The 15,808-nt window shown below is 37.9% G+C and overlaps 2 protein-coding genes across 2 annotated transcripts; both read left to right on the forward strand.

Annotated features, from left to right (window-relative positions):
- Positions 1-6,355: 6,355 nt before the first annotated feature.
- irx7 (iroquois homeobox 7) lies at positions 6,356-10,294 on the forward strand. The gene is made up of 2 exons (XM_077723522.1): positions 6,356-6,579; positions 9,363-10,294. The coding sequence occupies exons 1-2, from the start codon at positions 6,376-6,378 to the stop codon at positions 10,062-10,064; spliced, it is 906 nt and encodes a 301-aa protein (XP_077579648.1). The 5' UTR covers positions 6,356-6,375; the 3' UTR covers positions 10,065-10,294.
- A 1,991-nt stretch (positions 10,295-12,285) lies between these two features.
- Positions 12,286-15,801, forward strand: LOC144180879 (uncharacterized). The gene is made up of 8 exons (XM_077709430.1): positions 12,286-12,405; positions 12,903-13,031; positions 13,155-13,241; positions 13,316-13,489; positions 13,581-13,744; positions 14,941-15,129; positions 15,204-15,733; positions 15,797-15,801. Exons 1-8 carry the CDS (start codon positions 12,334-12,336, stop codon positions 15,799-15,801), a joined length of 1,350 nt encoding a protein of 449 aa, XP_077565556.1. The 5' UTR covers positions 12,286-12,333.
- The last annotated feature ends 7 nt before the right edge of the window (positions 15,802-15,808 follow it).

The following is a 15,808-nucleotide window of genomic DNA, read 5'->3' on the forward strand; positions in this document are numbered from 1 at the left end:
TGTCGCTTCGGTTGCTCATTTCCATGAGAGCGCAGCCTCCCGCCAGCGCTCTGCTCGCTTTTGTTAGTTCCACTCGGAAAACACAGGGCCCGATGTCCCGGGCTTCCTCGTCGTCATTGTCTGGCAAATAGGCCCCGAATGTAGATGTCACGTTACAGATGCCCAATAACCTCATTAGTGGCCGGAGAGGACACATTTGCATGAACTTTACTGTGGGCGCTTTGATGCGACCTGTTAGCTCTTGCTTCATATAAATCCTGGAGGAAAGACGACGTATGCACTACTGGATTCTTAAATCATGCGCTGAATGTGTTCTACCAGTAATTATTGTTGGAGATAATACATTTCAAAATCAAAGTGTTGATTTGTACAGGGAGACCCGAAAAGATGCGTACCCATATTTCATTCGATAAAAAATCATTTTTTTAACTAATGTCTCAAACAATTGAGGTACTGAAAACTGCAATGATAGCAAAAATAAGAGCCATCTCGAAAGCGGATTGTGTTAAAGTGATTGACAACTTTGTCAGACGAGTACAGGTTTGTTTGTAATGGAATGGTGGACATTTGGAACACATCTTGGGAAATAGATTGACTAAAAATTGACAGAAATAGCTGAAACTCTGGTGAATGGTTTTCCATAAACTGAATAATATGTGGTTGTAATTTGAAATAAATAGCTTTTTAATCAAAGTCAAAATAGAAATTTTCATGGGTACGCATCTTTTTGGGTCACCCTTTATTTCGGGTTACATGGATTTTTTTTAGCACCGATCAAAGGACCTCAACTTTTTGATGGTCAAATCATTGTTTGGGGAGATAGTTGTACCGTATTTTCACGACTATAAGGCGCACCGCATTATAAGGCGCACCCTCAACGAATGACATTTTTTTCCATATATAAGGCGCACTGTATTATAAGGCGCACTGTATTATAAGGCACACTGTATTATAAGGAGCACTGTATTATAAGGCAAACTGTATTTTGGAGAAAATTTTAGACTTTTAAGTGCGCCTTATAGTCGTGAAAATACGGTAATTGCTATTGACTTCCTTGTATGAAGCACTCACTACACAGTCACCTCTAGAGCCAGCCATTGTTGATGTTTTGGATTTTTTTGTATAAAATCTTGCAGTGGGGGAGGAGCTATATGATGGAAGATTTTGTAAACTAAGATGGCATCTGCATATTTAACAGTATTGTTTCAGCATATTTAACTTTATTGTTTCAGCATATTTAACAGTATTGTTTCAATTTAGGCGTTTGTGTTTTTTTAATATCCGACATTGGTGGTTTTTCGTTTTTGGTTTTCTGTTTTTTTTCCATACATAAGGCGCACTGTCTATTTTGGGGAAAATTTAAGACTTTTAAGTGCGCCTTATAGTCATGAAAATACGGTACATGATTCCGACAAGCCTGATCAGGCCTTGACTTTGACACCTGTAGTGTGAATTGACTCTGACATTGATTAATAGTACACTTTTCATTTGTGCAATGACTTTAAGCTTGACACAATACCCCCTGTCCAGTTAGCACCAGCTGTCACACTCCCAAACCAATGACGCATGTCACTCACCCAGCAGAGGGCCGTCGATCAGCCCGCACCCTGGAGGGAGCAGGGTTGGGGGGGCGGACCTCGGGCCGGCCCCAAACAAAGACATGCTTACATTTGCAAGCGCTTTCAACGCCAATACTGTTTTGAAAGAATGATAGAGTGGTACTGATAAGAGCAATGACAAAGGACAAAGCGTGGGAGGGGGTCTTCTAGGGGAGTAGAAAAGGTGGCGGATGTGGACGGTGGGGGGGGGGGTAGATAGCAAAGAAGTGGGAAAGCTTGATAACATTCACACTTTGCTTGCATCTCCCCATTTGTGCTGTTTGCCCCAGGAAAATCCCATTAGGCAGCTCAATTGGATATTTGCCGTAAAGCATTCCATGTAAATGGCAGCCTCAATAATCACCATAAAGATCTCTCGGGTTTCCACCAAATCCTTACATAGAAAGGGCGAAAAAAAAAAGCTCAAATGTAACGCGTCACTCGTTACGTGTCCGTAAAAAATAAACTAACGAGGCAAAGGTGTTGATAACTCTTGCGGATTGTCACTTGAAGCTTTTGTTGCCCCTCTTTCGCCCGTCGGTGAACTCTTCTAATTAACGTGTTTAAGCCCTGCGTCAGACACCTTTAACGGGCGTCGCACCTCCATAACTATTGCGCCCCAATTGTGGCCCATATCACTATATTGTCACATTTGACAATGCCGTGAGAATCGTGGGTGGAAAACAACAATTTTGAAAAGGTTTGTTGCATTTCTTTAGGTGATAGCAATAAAAAAAGCACATTTTGTTTGTATGTTAACAGTCTTTGAATATGTATCAAGTGCAAAAACACTGGGCAATTTAATTTCTATTTTGGGTTGCATGTTTATTTAACTGATTCTAGATTAGATTGGATTAAAAAAAATTGGTCACTTTTTGCATATTTTTTTTCTTTTGGGGTAAAATCAATTTACATGAAAAATGAAAGCCATAGTTGGATTTAGCATCCCAAAATGGTACAATAACTAGTGTTGGCAACAATGTGTACATTGCACTGATTGCAAGATGACATTTTGGAGTTTAGAATGGAATTTTTGCCCAGAAAAATATAATGTCTTCTCTTCATAGCGTAGTGTTCCCTCGCTTATCGCGGTTAATGGGGACCGGGACCACCCGCGATAAGTGAATTTCCCCGAAAAATGCTTAATTTTAATTTTATTCCAATTATTTATTTATTTATTTTTTACCCCCCTGTATACAGTACACCATATAGAATACAGGTAGAGAGAGTGAAATTCATGTTATAACAAAAAAAACAGTAAAATATGTTGTTTCAATGTAATATTTGTATTTTTTTTCCCAAAAAAATCCGCGAAGCTCTGAGTCCGCGATAGCCGAACCGCGAAGTAGCGAGGGAACACTGTATTCCAATTAATATTCGATTTTAATTTGTTTTACAACGTATTTCAACTTGGAATGCAGAATGAAATTAGAGTTTTTATTTTGTAAACATGCATGCATCCATGCATGTGTGTGTGTGTGTGTGTGTGTGTGTGTGTGTATTGCATTGATACACACACACACACACACACACAAACACACACACACACACACACACATGATGTAAGCCTTTTACCTATTTTATCAGCCAAATGGCATCTAGCCATAAGAAGCCATAAAAACATAAAAGTAGTGATAATGAATTGGCGTTTATGTATGTTTATGTGTCAGTCTTATCATTAGCACAAGATATATTAAGTGATACTAACTTTCCCGTATGTTATCTCCAGGCTAGATCTCCCTACAGATAACACTTTTTTTTCTTAATCCTCTAAGCTATCTTGTATGTTATCACATCAGGCCAGGAGAACAATCCAGATTCCATTTGGCCACTTCCCCCCCCTCTTGCTCCCTCCCTCCTCGCTGTAAACGAGCTACATCCTAAGCGCAAATAACGCTGCTCTGACCCGTCGGAGCAGCGCCGACACCTGCGTTGTAGCTCAAAAGAGGAAGAGGCTTTAAAAGATGTGACGAAGGCCAGAGCTTGTTTTTGTTGAGGGGTTTTCTTCTCATGCTGCAAGCTTTGCGCTCTTTTTCTGCTTCTCTTTGCACTCCACTTGGCTATTGTGGCCGTCGTACAAATTTGCCCAAGGGCTTTGTAACTAGCCGCACCCAAATAAATCCCCTCTTTCGTAAAACTAAACCATTTTTCACTCATCCAGAACATCAAACGCTTTCTTTTTTTGCTCCCCAAACTTTTTACATTAGTACAGCTGATTTTTATTTATGTACTTTTTAAAATATACACTATTTATTCTAGAATGTTTCGTATAAAATGAATTGATGGTTTATTTTGAAAGCATATTAAAGAACAAAAGTTCTGAAACATGCATGGCACACTACACAATACTGTAAAGACTATTTTTGGTCATAACAAATATTACAATGTTTTATTGAATTTATCTTTTTTAAAATATCAACCCAGGGTGTTGTATCAGTTTAATTAATTTATTTTATTGTGTGTGGCTTATATCAATTTTTTGCACTTTTTTGGGGGGAAATTACTTATCGTGTTGCTCATAAAATAATGACCTAAGTCATTTTAATTTAAAAATTATTAGGAAATATTTTTTAAATATCAACCCAGGGTGTTGTATCAGTTTAATTAATTTATTTTTTTGTGTGTGGCTTATATCAATTTTTTGCACTTTTTTGGGGGGAAATTACTTATCGTGTTGCTCATAAAATAATGACCTAAGTCATTTTAATTTGAAAATTATTAGGAAATATTTTTTTAAAGTAATTCAATGTTGTCGTCAAAGCAATCAATGTTTTCTGAGATTTATGTTACAAATGTTTTCCTGCTTTCATTGCTTTTGTGAAAAGAATTTTATTATGTTTTAAAGTTTGGTTTAAAGTTAGGATCTGTTTTTCATGACATTTTCATTTACATTTGTTTATAGTTAGTATTTTAAGATCAAAATAATAGAAAGTACTTTATGTTGTTCATTAACGTAATGTATTATCATTTTTAGATTTTTGCCTTACTTTACATTATATACACTGCTGCTGATTATTAGATTTTCCGTAAAAATCTTTTTTTTTATGTCAAGGAAATATTTTATTTTCACTGCATAGTTGTCTAAATACACCGTAAGCGTGTTATAAAAACTATTGCTGCGTTATTGCATACTTAGTAGCTTAAAGAAACAAAATTGGCTTCATATTCTAATTTATATTTGACTAGTTTTTGTGGACATTTTTAAATTGAATTCTAAAAAAAAACAGACAAATTACAGTATTTTTTTTTTCAAATTCACACCTCTGAAGCCAAGATGTAAGGCAATAGTTGTCTATATAAGGATGATCATTTATATCTAAATAATATTTATAGAAATGATTCATTCGTGGTGCTTTATTATTATTATTATTATTATTATTAATGGTTACTCTCTGTTAAATCTGCTATGTAAGGAGTCACTGTAATTGTTTAAATACTATATTTAGAAACGGAATTGTCATTCAAAACCAAATAACTTAAGTGTAAATGTGGTCTTATATTATTTCAGACAATCAAATGAAATTACCACATTGCAGCAAGTTGTTAACATGACACACGTCGTAGGTGTGTGTGTGAGTGTGTGAGTGTGTGTGTGTGTGTGAGTGTGTGAGTGTGTGTGTGTGTGTGTGTGTGTGTGTGTGTGTGTGTGTGTGTGTGTGTGTGTGTGTGTGTGTGTGTGTGTGTGTGTGTGTGTGTGTGTGTGTGTGTGTGTGTGTGTGTGTGTGTGTGTGTGTGTGTGTGTTTCAGAAGTGCAAGCTCAACCTCATCTCGATCACCACACACAACCACACATTACCATCTGTTATCTGACAATTATCATATACATTACTCAACATCTGTTTCCCCTAACCTGCTTTCATTAGGACAACAATAGCTGAGCAGCAATATGTTAAAAAGGACATTTGCTCACCCCATAAAAAAATTAAAACAACTAGAATATAAAAAACATAATTATTCAGTGACTTGGAGGCATGTGAAAATAGGTCATTAACCTTTAAATGCATTAAATGTGATTTTATTCTTATTTTTTAACCCTTACATGGGACTCATTGGCTGCCATTTACTGTACTGGACCTCCAATACATGCATTGCATGACAGTCAAAATTGATTGGACGTTTTAGCATCGTTAATGGCACTGATTTTCAATAAATTAATCTTCTTTTGCCATTAACGACGTGCATTATATTAAAATATTCTATTGAGGAAAAAACAACAACTTTAGACTGTTAGTTAGGGCTCTAATCAGTTTTAATGGTACTATAAGGGCACTTTTATTTATGAATGTATTTATTGATTTGAAAAAAAAGGACAAAAAAGAGTGAATTCTACTTATGAAAAGCTATCCACTGAACAGGTTCAAGTTTTACAACACAAAGAGAAATAACAAAAGCGCCCTCAAGGTTTTATTTTACATCAAATGAAAATGTATTGTAAAATATATAATTCTACTAGTGCTCACGTAAAGATTGTTGTCCCATTAATCCGCACCGCAGACGATTGGAAAAACAATAAAAACTTCAACTACAGCTGAAATCGAAAAAAAATGTTGACTTTCTGTGCCTACCAATGTTGAAATAGCACATCCAAACACTAAAAAGGAAGAGCAGAGCTTTGATGGGATTTAGTGAAAGCTTGACCTGTCAGTCAACAGCGGTTGTGCCCCCACCCCTCACACAGAACCCCCACCCCCGAGGCGCATGAAGGATATAAGCCCACGCTCGTCCCGCAGTGGCCCCACAACTCTTTTTGCCAAGCTGAATCACCACGCAGGGAGACATGCCCGCCTCGCCACCCGACTTTGGCGCCTTCTTCGTGGACCGGAGCATGGGGATGATAGCCATGGGGCCCCCTGACCCTGGATTCCTGGGAGCCCAGCAGCAGCAGCATGTTGGGCTCCCCATCACCTATTCAGGACTACATGGATACAACTTGATTCCCTTGGCGGCCCACCATCACCACCACAGACACGTCACACACATGGTGAGTGTTTTCGAACTAAAGCAAGTACTTGTTTTTTTTCATAGCTGCATTTTGGCATACATACATATATATATATATATATATATATATATATATATATATATATATATATATATATATATATATATATATATATATATATATATATATATATATATATATATATATATATATATATATATATATATATATATATATATATATATATATATATATATATATATATATATATATATATATATATATATATATATATATATATATATATATATATATATATATATATATATATATATATATATATATATATATATATATATATATATATATATATATATATATATATATATATATATATATATATATATATATATATATATATATATATATATATATATATATATATATATATATATATATATATATATATATATATATATATATATATATATATATATATATATATATATATATATATATATATATATATATATATATATATATATATATATATATATATATATATATATATATATATAATATTTATTTATTTATTTATTTATGGCACATTGTAGCATTTTTAAAACATCTGTTATTCATCAACTTCAAAAAACTTTTTTTCTTGAAAAATGTTATTGGTCAGTTTCGACTTAATGGTAGTGAATGTAAATTTACATTGACTTTTACTCAAATTATATTGTACACACTTTACCAAATTTGTTTTTTGACACATAAATTCGCGTTCAGGGAATACTGATCATTAGTTTAGGCAGATTACACTGGGAAGTAATACATTTGTTTTGTTTTTACTGTGCAGCATAGTGGTTTGTTATATTCACACAACTAGCCATATCCTTGATGACAATAAATAAATACTGAAATCATGTCTTTTTTCTTATTGCATTGGATGTCAACATAAATTTGAAAAATAAAAATAACACATGTTAAGAAATATTTGGTAATTTAACAGAACGGAAAACTTTTCATGCACATAAAAGAATTGTTAATAACAGTCGTCAAACATAAAACCGCACAATGATTTTGCTGTCGCAGTGTTATTTTTTCGTTTATGTATGTCAGGCACAGCCCCTGAAAAAATATAGTAGATTATAAAATTATGAGATGATTGGCATTGCATTATTCAGAGAAAGTTGGTCTTTTTTCTAAGATAGACAAAGTAGAAGAGAATGAAAGAGAATCAACGTGACACTTCATACCAAATAAAACTTAATGTCAGACTATAATTCCATTGTATTTTAAAACTTCTCATAGAATGACAAATCATAGGCTAATCACAGTTCTACATATATAAAGAACAACATTGTAGTTTTTGCTGAAATATTTTTAGCATAAAAGAAAGAATAGAATGCCCGTTCAAACATCTTTCAGGGCAAATCTGATCTGTCAAGCATGAGAATCCATTATGGAATGTTACAGCTTGTAGATAAGTTACAAAAAGTATTACAATATTTTGGTTTTGATGTTAATTGATTCTTTTAAATACTTGCCAAGGTTAATTTCTTACGGTCAGGCCAAAAAAGCTATGTGAACTCAAACAAGTAGAAATGCAAACCTTGAATTTGTCTGTACGCAAACAACTTCTACAATCCCAGAATCTTAAAGTTACCAAGAAGGAAAGTTACCATGCAAAATTGCCTTTAAAGCTACATTGTCATAAATGCACCTAGGGTATTGGGCATAGTCGGACCCAAAGATGCAGTAAGTTGACGGAGGGTTATAATAAGAACTAACAGAAAAGCCATACCAATTTAGGACTTAAAGATCAATAAAGAAACAAACCTAACAGGGATCGAACGTACGCACACTGACGGAGACGACATGTGCAAACGCAAGCCATAATCCAACAACCAGACATACCAGGACATTATGAATAAAGAAAATAGACACTTAAGGGATATTTATCAATCAAACACATAAATAAGGGGATCCTAGAGTGGCACACATCACCCAGACAACACAAACAAGGGAGACACGCACACAGCAAAATCCCAAACAAAATGACAAACATGGTATAGTAATTATTCGAATAGAACATCGGAATTCTTGCCAGAATGCAAAATAGCTGTGTTTATCATGGCCCTCCTACAACAAATTATTCATTGCTCAAACATGTACAATAGCATTTTTTTTGTCAATTTAAGAGAAATTAAGAAGAAAATTAGGTAACTTGAACCATAGTGCTGGAAATAGTGGTAATAGGCCACTCCTCCAACTTTCAAAGGTTTACAAATGTCTCTGGATCAAGGGCGTCAGACTCAGGTCGGTTCACGGGCCGCTTCAAAGTCAAATATTTCGATTTTTTTAAACAAATGAATTAAAAGAACTGGATTAAAAGCCCAGAATATTTAGTTTTTTTGTAGATCTAAAACAATGTTTATTTTACCTTTTTTATATATATATATATTTTTTTAGATTTTACTAAATTATTTTTGAACTAAAACACAGAAAAGAATTGATAAAAACATTACAATTATTGATTTAAAAGGGGGAAAATCAGGTACTATAATATACATCTATACTCTTCATTTTAATTTGATCCTAAAACAGAAAGTCGGAACTCATGATTTACTTTCCCGGGCCATACAAAAGGATGCGGCGGGCCAGATTTGGCCCCCAGGCCTCCACTTTGACACAGGTGCAGTCTAGATGGAGGCTTTTAACAACATGAAGCTACTCAACTAACTTCAACACACTGTTGTTCCTTATTAATAAGCGATAAGTGACAAATTTCCAACAACGCTAACTGCATGTGTACTTCTCAGGGTACCACCTTTGACTTGAAGACCGCTGCATCCCCTTACCATCATGCGCTGCTGGCCCGCACCGGCCCCTTCTTTCCACCTTACCGGGCCAACCCAATAGAGGAGCCCGTACGCGGAGGGGCCAAGGTGGCTACTCGCGAAAGCACGGGGGCACTGAAGGCGTGGCTCGGCGAGCACTTGAAGAACCCGTACCCCACCAAAGGCGAGAAGGTCATGCTGGCCATCATCACCAAGATGAGCCTGACGCAGGTCTCCACCTGGTTCGCCAACGCCCGTCGCCGCCTCAAAAAGGAGAACCGAGTCAGCTGGGCCTCCTCCAGGTCCAAATCGGACGAGGAAGACGAGGAACGGGAGACGGAGGATGAAGAGGAGGAGGAAGACGAGGGACCTTTGAGGAGCTGTGACGGGGATGAGCGGAAGGATGCGACGGAGAACGCAAGCGAGAAAGTGCCGCCTAGCGCGGTGGACGTAAGGGTGACATCTCAGGACGGCGCTAAAGACGCACAAGTGCAAGTCTGTCCCGAGACCAAAGAGACCCCTAAGCCGAAAATCTGGTCGCTTGCTGAGACCGCCACATCGGAGACGACGATGAAGAAACCGGCGGAACACGCGTATCATTCCGCCGGGAGGATGTGGGCCGAGTGGGCGGCAAGGGGTGCGCTTCTGGTGCCCGACTGTTACGCTGGCCGAAAAATCCACTAATGCCATCGTCCACATTCCAAGACCCTGAGACTATGTTCATTCATGATGCACTTTAACCTCTCAGACAACGGGGATCCGAGCTCATTCATCCCTAGAAATCTGCCTCCAAAACCAAAGATGTTTTAATGTAAATAAATGTTTAATGTAGATGTATTTTTCCAACAAACCTGTAAATTATGTTTCCTTTCATTTGCAGATGAAGGAATATTTTTACTTAAATAAAACCTGATTTAAACAAGGGAAATAAAGTCAGTTTTATTCGTTTTTGGGCCAAATTTTGTTGATGCTGACATAAAAGAAAATGTGTCAACTTTAGAATTGTCCATCAAATAATGGAAAAGAAGTGGAATGTGAGGAAAGTATCTTATTGAACTAGTATTACGTCAATAAGCTTTTTATTTTAAGAACACTTACTTTTCATTCTTCTATTTTTTGTTGTCCAAAATATTTTAATTAAATAATTTCCCACGTTAAATTTTTAGCACCAATTTACACAACGAAAGCGTTCTTTCTTTGATGTTTGTCGTTTAAAAAAATCTGGATTACAATTTTGAGGATGACATTTTTTCTTGAGAAATTCAAAATTTGCTTTTGTGCAACAAGTGTAGTCCGAGTAGTTTTAATATTGACGCTCTGGCGTCCTCTTGTGGGCAAAGACGCTTCTGCAGCCCCCATTGCCCTAAGTGGGAGCCAAGTTTGCTCCCACGTTCCAAAGACATGCATGGTATGCTGATTGGATACTGGAATAAAGGTGAGTTCATGTAAAATACTAAGGAAAAATGTTACTCAATATTTGGTAAAATTTGTGTACTGACGCATACTGTTCATCAAGACTATAAAAATCACGACTATTCCATGTCATCTTCAAAACATGGATGTTGAGTTGGGAGTTGGGCGGTAAGCAAGCCACCATCTTTTCCACATTCAATATGGCGGGACAATATGGGCGCGGTGACGCATTTTCACGACGACGCTTCCCATTTGACTTTAAAAAAGTATGTCGTCCATTTTCTATCCATTATTGAGTCGTGTAGAAAGACTTTTGATTTAATCAAGTACTCATGGATAAAATATAATAAACACCAGTTTTTGATTCGGATATTTTTCTTAGGCCATCAGAGAAGGCCTTGCAGGCCCTGACCGTCCACCATTGCTCAAGCGCAAGAAATCAAGGTGGAGGAATGGGGAAAGGTCAACACTCTTGGACGGTAGGTGGCAGTAATGCAACTAATTGTTTCCTCCAATCTGCCTTTTATCATGTGTACGGTAGGTGGCAGTATGCATCTAATTATTGCTTCCAATCTGCCATAAATCAAAGTATGGACATGATAATTTTCCTCTTTGAATACAATTTAAATTTATCAAATTTATTTTTCTGTTAACCCATATTTAAGTCATAAAAGAACCAAACTTCATGAAAGTTTTTTGTGACAAAGAAGTATTTGTTCAAAAATCTGTACAAAATCAGAGTTATAGAGAAATAACTGGAAACTCAATAGAGCTATAACATTATGTTCTTCAAAAGTGTATGTAAACTTTTGACTACTACTGTATGTGAGACTTTCCTCACTGGAGCAGTGGCATCCCAATGTATACAGTAATCCCGCGACAAGTGAATTTCCGCGAAGTAGGGGTGCCCCTTCAAAAATGCTTAAAGAAACGTATAACACGTGCACAAAAGCACCACCAAGTACCTGGAGGGAACCCACACAGGCAGACTGACCTGGATTTGAACCCAAGAGCCCCATAACTGTGAGGCCGACGTGTTAACCACTCAACCACCGGGCCGCTATATTTGGTAGCAGCTGCTTGGTAAAATTAAAATATAAAATATGTTGCTCATGAAATTGACAAACAGTTATACCTCAGTAGTGGTTAATATGAAACACATTTGACTTTGGAATATCCCACCACCCATCTTTTCAAATATATCACATTTTGAAGGGTTGAGAATACATACGTAGTTGAAATGTAACATCTGGATCCAGACAACTTAAACTTCCTTACCAAGCTACATTTCCCACCCTAATGGCTTTGGCAATTTGCTGTAATGTGTCACTGACACATTACACACATGTGCAGACGTGCACTACCTGAGGAGGAAGCTGAAAGGTGGGAGGGGTGGGACTTCCTAAGGCCTTTTATGTCTGCATGAAGTGGAACCTGAGCTCAAAGTGGGTGGAGATTTAAAGTCGACATACTCACTTTGTCGCAGAAGGTAAAGAATCGAAGTTCGGAGGTGAGCTAGATTTGAAGAGGAACTTCAAGAATGCCAAGTTTAGGAGGAAAGAAAAAGGATAATATGTCCAGATTTCAGAGATTCATTGAGGACTTGCCACAGGTGAGAAACCATGTACTACGTTTTGACGAGAAAGATAACAGGTTAAGCAGCAACTTGCTCAAAGTGTAATCATCTGTGCAGGCAGACTTTGGTTCCGTATATGCAAAGAGCCAAAGCATTTATGACTTCCTCACTTCAGCAAATGCGCTAAAAACACTGTATTCTTTGCTGTGGTTCTTTAAGAGCATGGGACACTGTTGGTTAACTTGTCTGCCTATCAGAACAGAGGTTCAGCGTCCATATCTCAGCACCAGCCATACTGTGTAGAAGTCGATCTCCTCATGCTCACAATACACAGATTCTAAAAACATACACCTTAGCTTCATTGAAAGCTCCAGATTTTCCTTTGGTATGAATGTGTGTTTGTTTTTAAGGCAGTCTCATGACCAATCCAGGGTATTAATTGTCTCCACAATATACGCTCGAGTTTACCAAGGCCCAAATGAAGTATTTTTCTGGAAAATTTAATGACAAGTTGTGATTGGATGTAATTTTAGCTTAGCAATGAGATGCAGCTGAGCATCATGAACAAAGTAAAGACTGGAGAGCTGTCTATCGACGACGCCCTGGACTTGGCCAGGAAGGACCGGGAAGAGTTGACCAAATCGCAGAATGCCCCTAAAGAGGTCGGAACACTCCATCACATTGTGGTTTGTTCTCATGGGAAAACACTTGAAATCTGCAGTGATCTTATTTGACATTTAGTCATTTAGCACAACTACTTCAACTCAATATTTACTATGCTACAGCTGTCTTCGCAGGAAGAGCTTCCCTCTCAGTGCAACTTCAGTGTACACAAGCACGGACGCTACAGGTGGAAGAAGCGGGTTCTTCAGGTATCACTCTTCTGTAACTGAGCATCTATTTACAGAACCTTAATGATCTTATTCATCTATTTTGTTCTATCCAGATTGATTTCAACAGCAAAATGCTGTCTACCATTGAGAAAGGCATCATCAAGCGTCAACTTCCCTTCACGATCATCAAGAGCTGTGATGACGGTGTCGGTTCCAGATTCTCTATCTCATTCAAAGGCCACCATGACTATGAGCTGGAAGCCACTTCAGTAGGCGACAAGCACAAGGTTGAATTGATCACTACATATAGGACAAAATTCATTTTGCACTCACACTTTTGCCATCCTTCTGTTGTCATTGACCTTTCTTTTTCTCTAGATAATCCATCTTGTAAACCAGATCATTTACAAGAACATCTACAGTCATGATGAAACGGAGGAAGAGGGGGCAGGGACACTCAGGCAGCCTCAAGCATCACACACAATCCGAGAAGGTGTCCTAATGCTGCACAGAGGAGGCCTGGCATCATTCAAATGGGTCAAGTAGGAACATACTCGTTTGGGTTACTTACTTTACTTTGAATTTCAGGGTTAGTTCTAGAAGGGAGGCAGACTGTGCATATCCAATAAGTTGTGTAATGCACTTAATACCCAAGTGATACTACTACTACTACAACTACTACTACCACTGCTACTAGTACCACTACTACAACTACTACTACCACTACTACTAGTGCCACTACTACAACTACTACTACCACTACTACTAGTGCCACTACTACCACTACTACTAGTGCCGCTACTACTACCACTACTACTAGTGCCACTACTACGACTTCAACTACGACTACTACTACGACGACTACTACGACGACTACTACGACGACTACTACGACGACTACTACGACGACTACTAAGACGACTACTAAGACGACTACTACGACGACTACTACGACGACTACTACGACGACTACTGCGACGACTACTACGACGACTACTACGACGACTACTACGACGACTACTACGACGACTACTACTACGACTACTACTACTACTATTACTACTACTGCCACCATTACTACTACTACTGCTACTACTCCTACTAGTAGTGCTACTGCTATTTTCAACTTGGGTGCTCCAAGCTTTGACCCCTGTCTTTACCTCCGAGCTACTGTTGTTATGCTAGAGGTACTAATTACATCGATTGCTATCGATGCTGCTTTGAAATGGCTCCAAGGGACTTTCCTGACTTGTTCAAGTCAAGGATTTGATTTTTCAGATCCATGCTGAGCTCCTTTGACTTTCCCATTGTAGCGTTTGTGGGCGTTTGCATCCAATGAGCCTTGTTTAAATAGCCTCAGAGATGAAGAGATTATGAGGCCATGCTTTGAAGCTCATTTCACTGACACAACTTTCTAAGTTACCAAAATTGCCAATTTGTGTTGCTGTATGTGTATTTTTGACCCAGCAGATTTGATCACTTCTTCTGTTAACCCATGATAAAATCATTAAAAAAAAATTCATGAATGTTCCAATCATTCTATCAGAGAAAAATCAGAGTCGTAGAAATAACTGTCGAGTGAGGGTGCAGCCTGGTCGATAAGTGTAGGGTGTAATCCGTATTTTGCCCGAAGTGAGCAACTCTGACGAGGACAAGCAGTGGTGTATATGAATGAATGAATGAATGAATAATTCTCGCTTTTCCATGTTAAAACACATGTTCTTTACTCTCATTCCAGATATGATGTCCAACTTTACACTGGCCAGCTTACATTGTCCCCCATTAATCGACGAGGCACCACTGAAGGTGAGCTGGTGTCTTCAACGCCAGTAAGCATTGTGATCCATCTGTCGAATGGAGACACGAGCGTCGAGAAACCTCATAGCACTGATAAATTCACCCTTGTCACTCGCAAAAATGACTACCAGTAAGTGAAGACCCATATGAAAACATTTGCAATGTATACTGTATATCATTAAAGCAATATTTTATTTATTATAGCTTTCGAGTGGCCCCGTCATCTCAGCCAATACCCGGTGATGTAGAAAGGGAGCGGGATGCCTGGGTCCGAGCCATTGACAATTTGTGTTCGGACTGGAAAAGGAAGTCCAATGATGGATGCATTTCCATGGCCAGGAAAAGCCTTCGACATCTAAGTATAGCTGAAGACCAAGAAGAAGATGAAAATAACTCAGATATGGAGCCTGCTGGCGGGGATGTTGACGAAGACCCAAATTCGCCCAGTGGCACACCTCAATGTTCTTCCTCGAAGGTTCCTGATGTTAAGCTAAAGACCACTGCTGATCCTACCAAATCCCTCCTGGTCCTCAAAACTTCTAGCACTGAGACTCCTAACCATCTGGTGGACAAAGTTCCTGAAATTAAGGGAATACCTGCACCACCACCACCACCGCCTTTACCTTTCAAATTATTGATCGGTCCACGAAAGATTCACACCAAAGCATTCCACTGGGATGTAGTTGCCCCTTCAAAGGTACAGCACCATGTTAGAATTGCTATGTTACGTTTTGGTACATGTATATCATTTCTATACTGTATGTTATATCTTCTTTAAATGTCTTTTTTCTCTTCAGATTGAGAACTCA

Source organism: Stigmatopora nigra, chromosome 1 (genome assembly GCF_051989575.1).
Source record: "Stigmatopora nigra isolate UIUO_SnigA chromosome 1, RoL_Snig_1.1, whole genome shotgun sequence".
In the NCBI taxonomy this organism is placed as follows: domain Eukaryota; kingdom Metazoa; phylum Chordata; class Actinopteri; order Syngnathiformes; family Syngnathidae; genus Stigmatopora; species Stigmatopora nigra.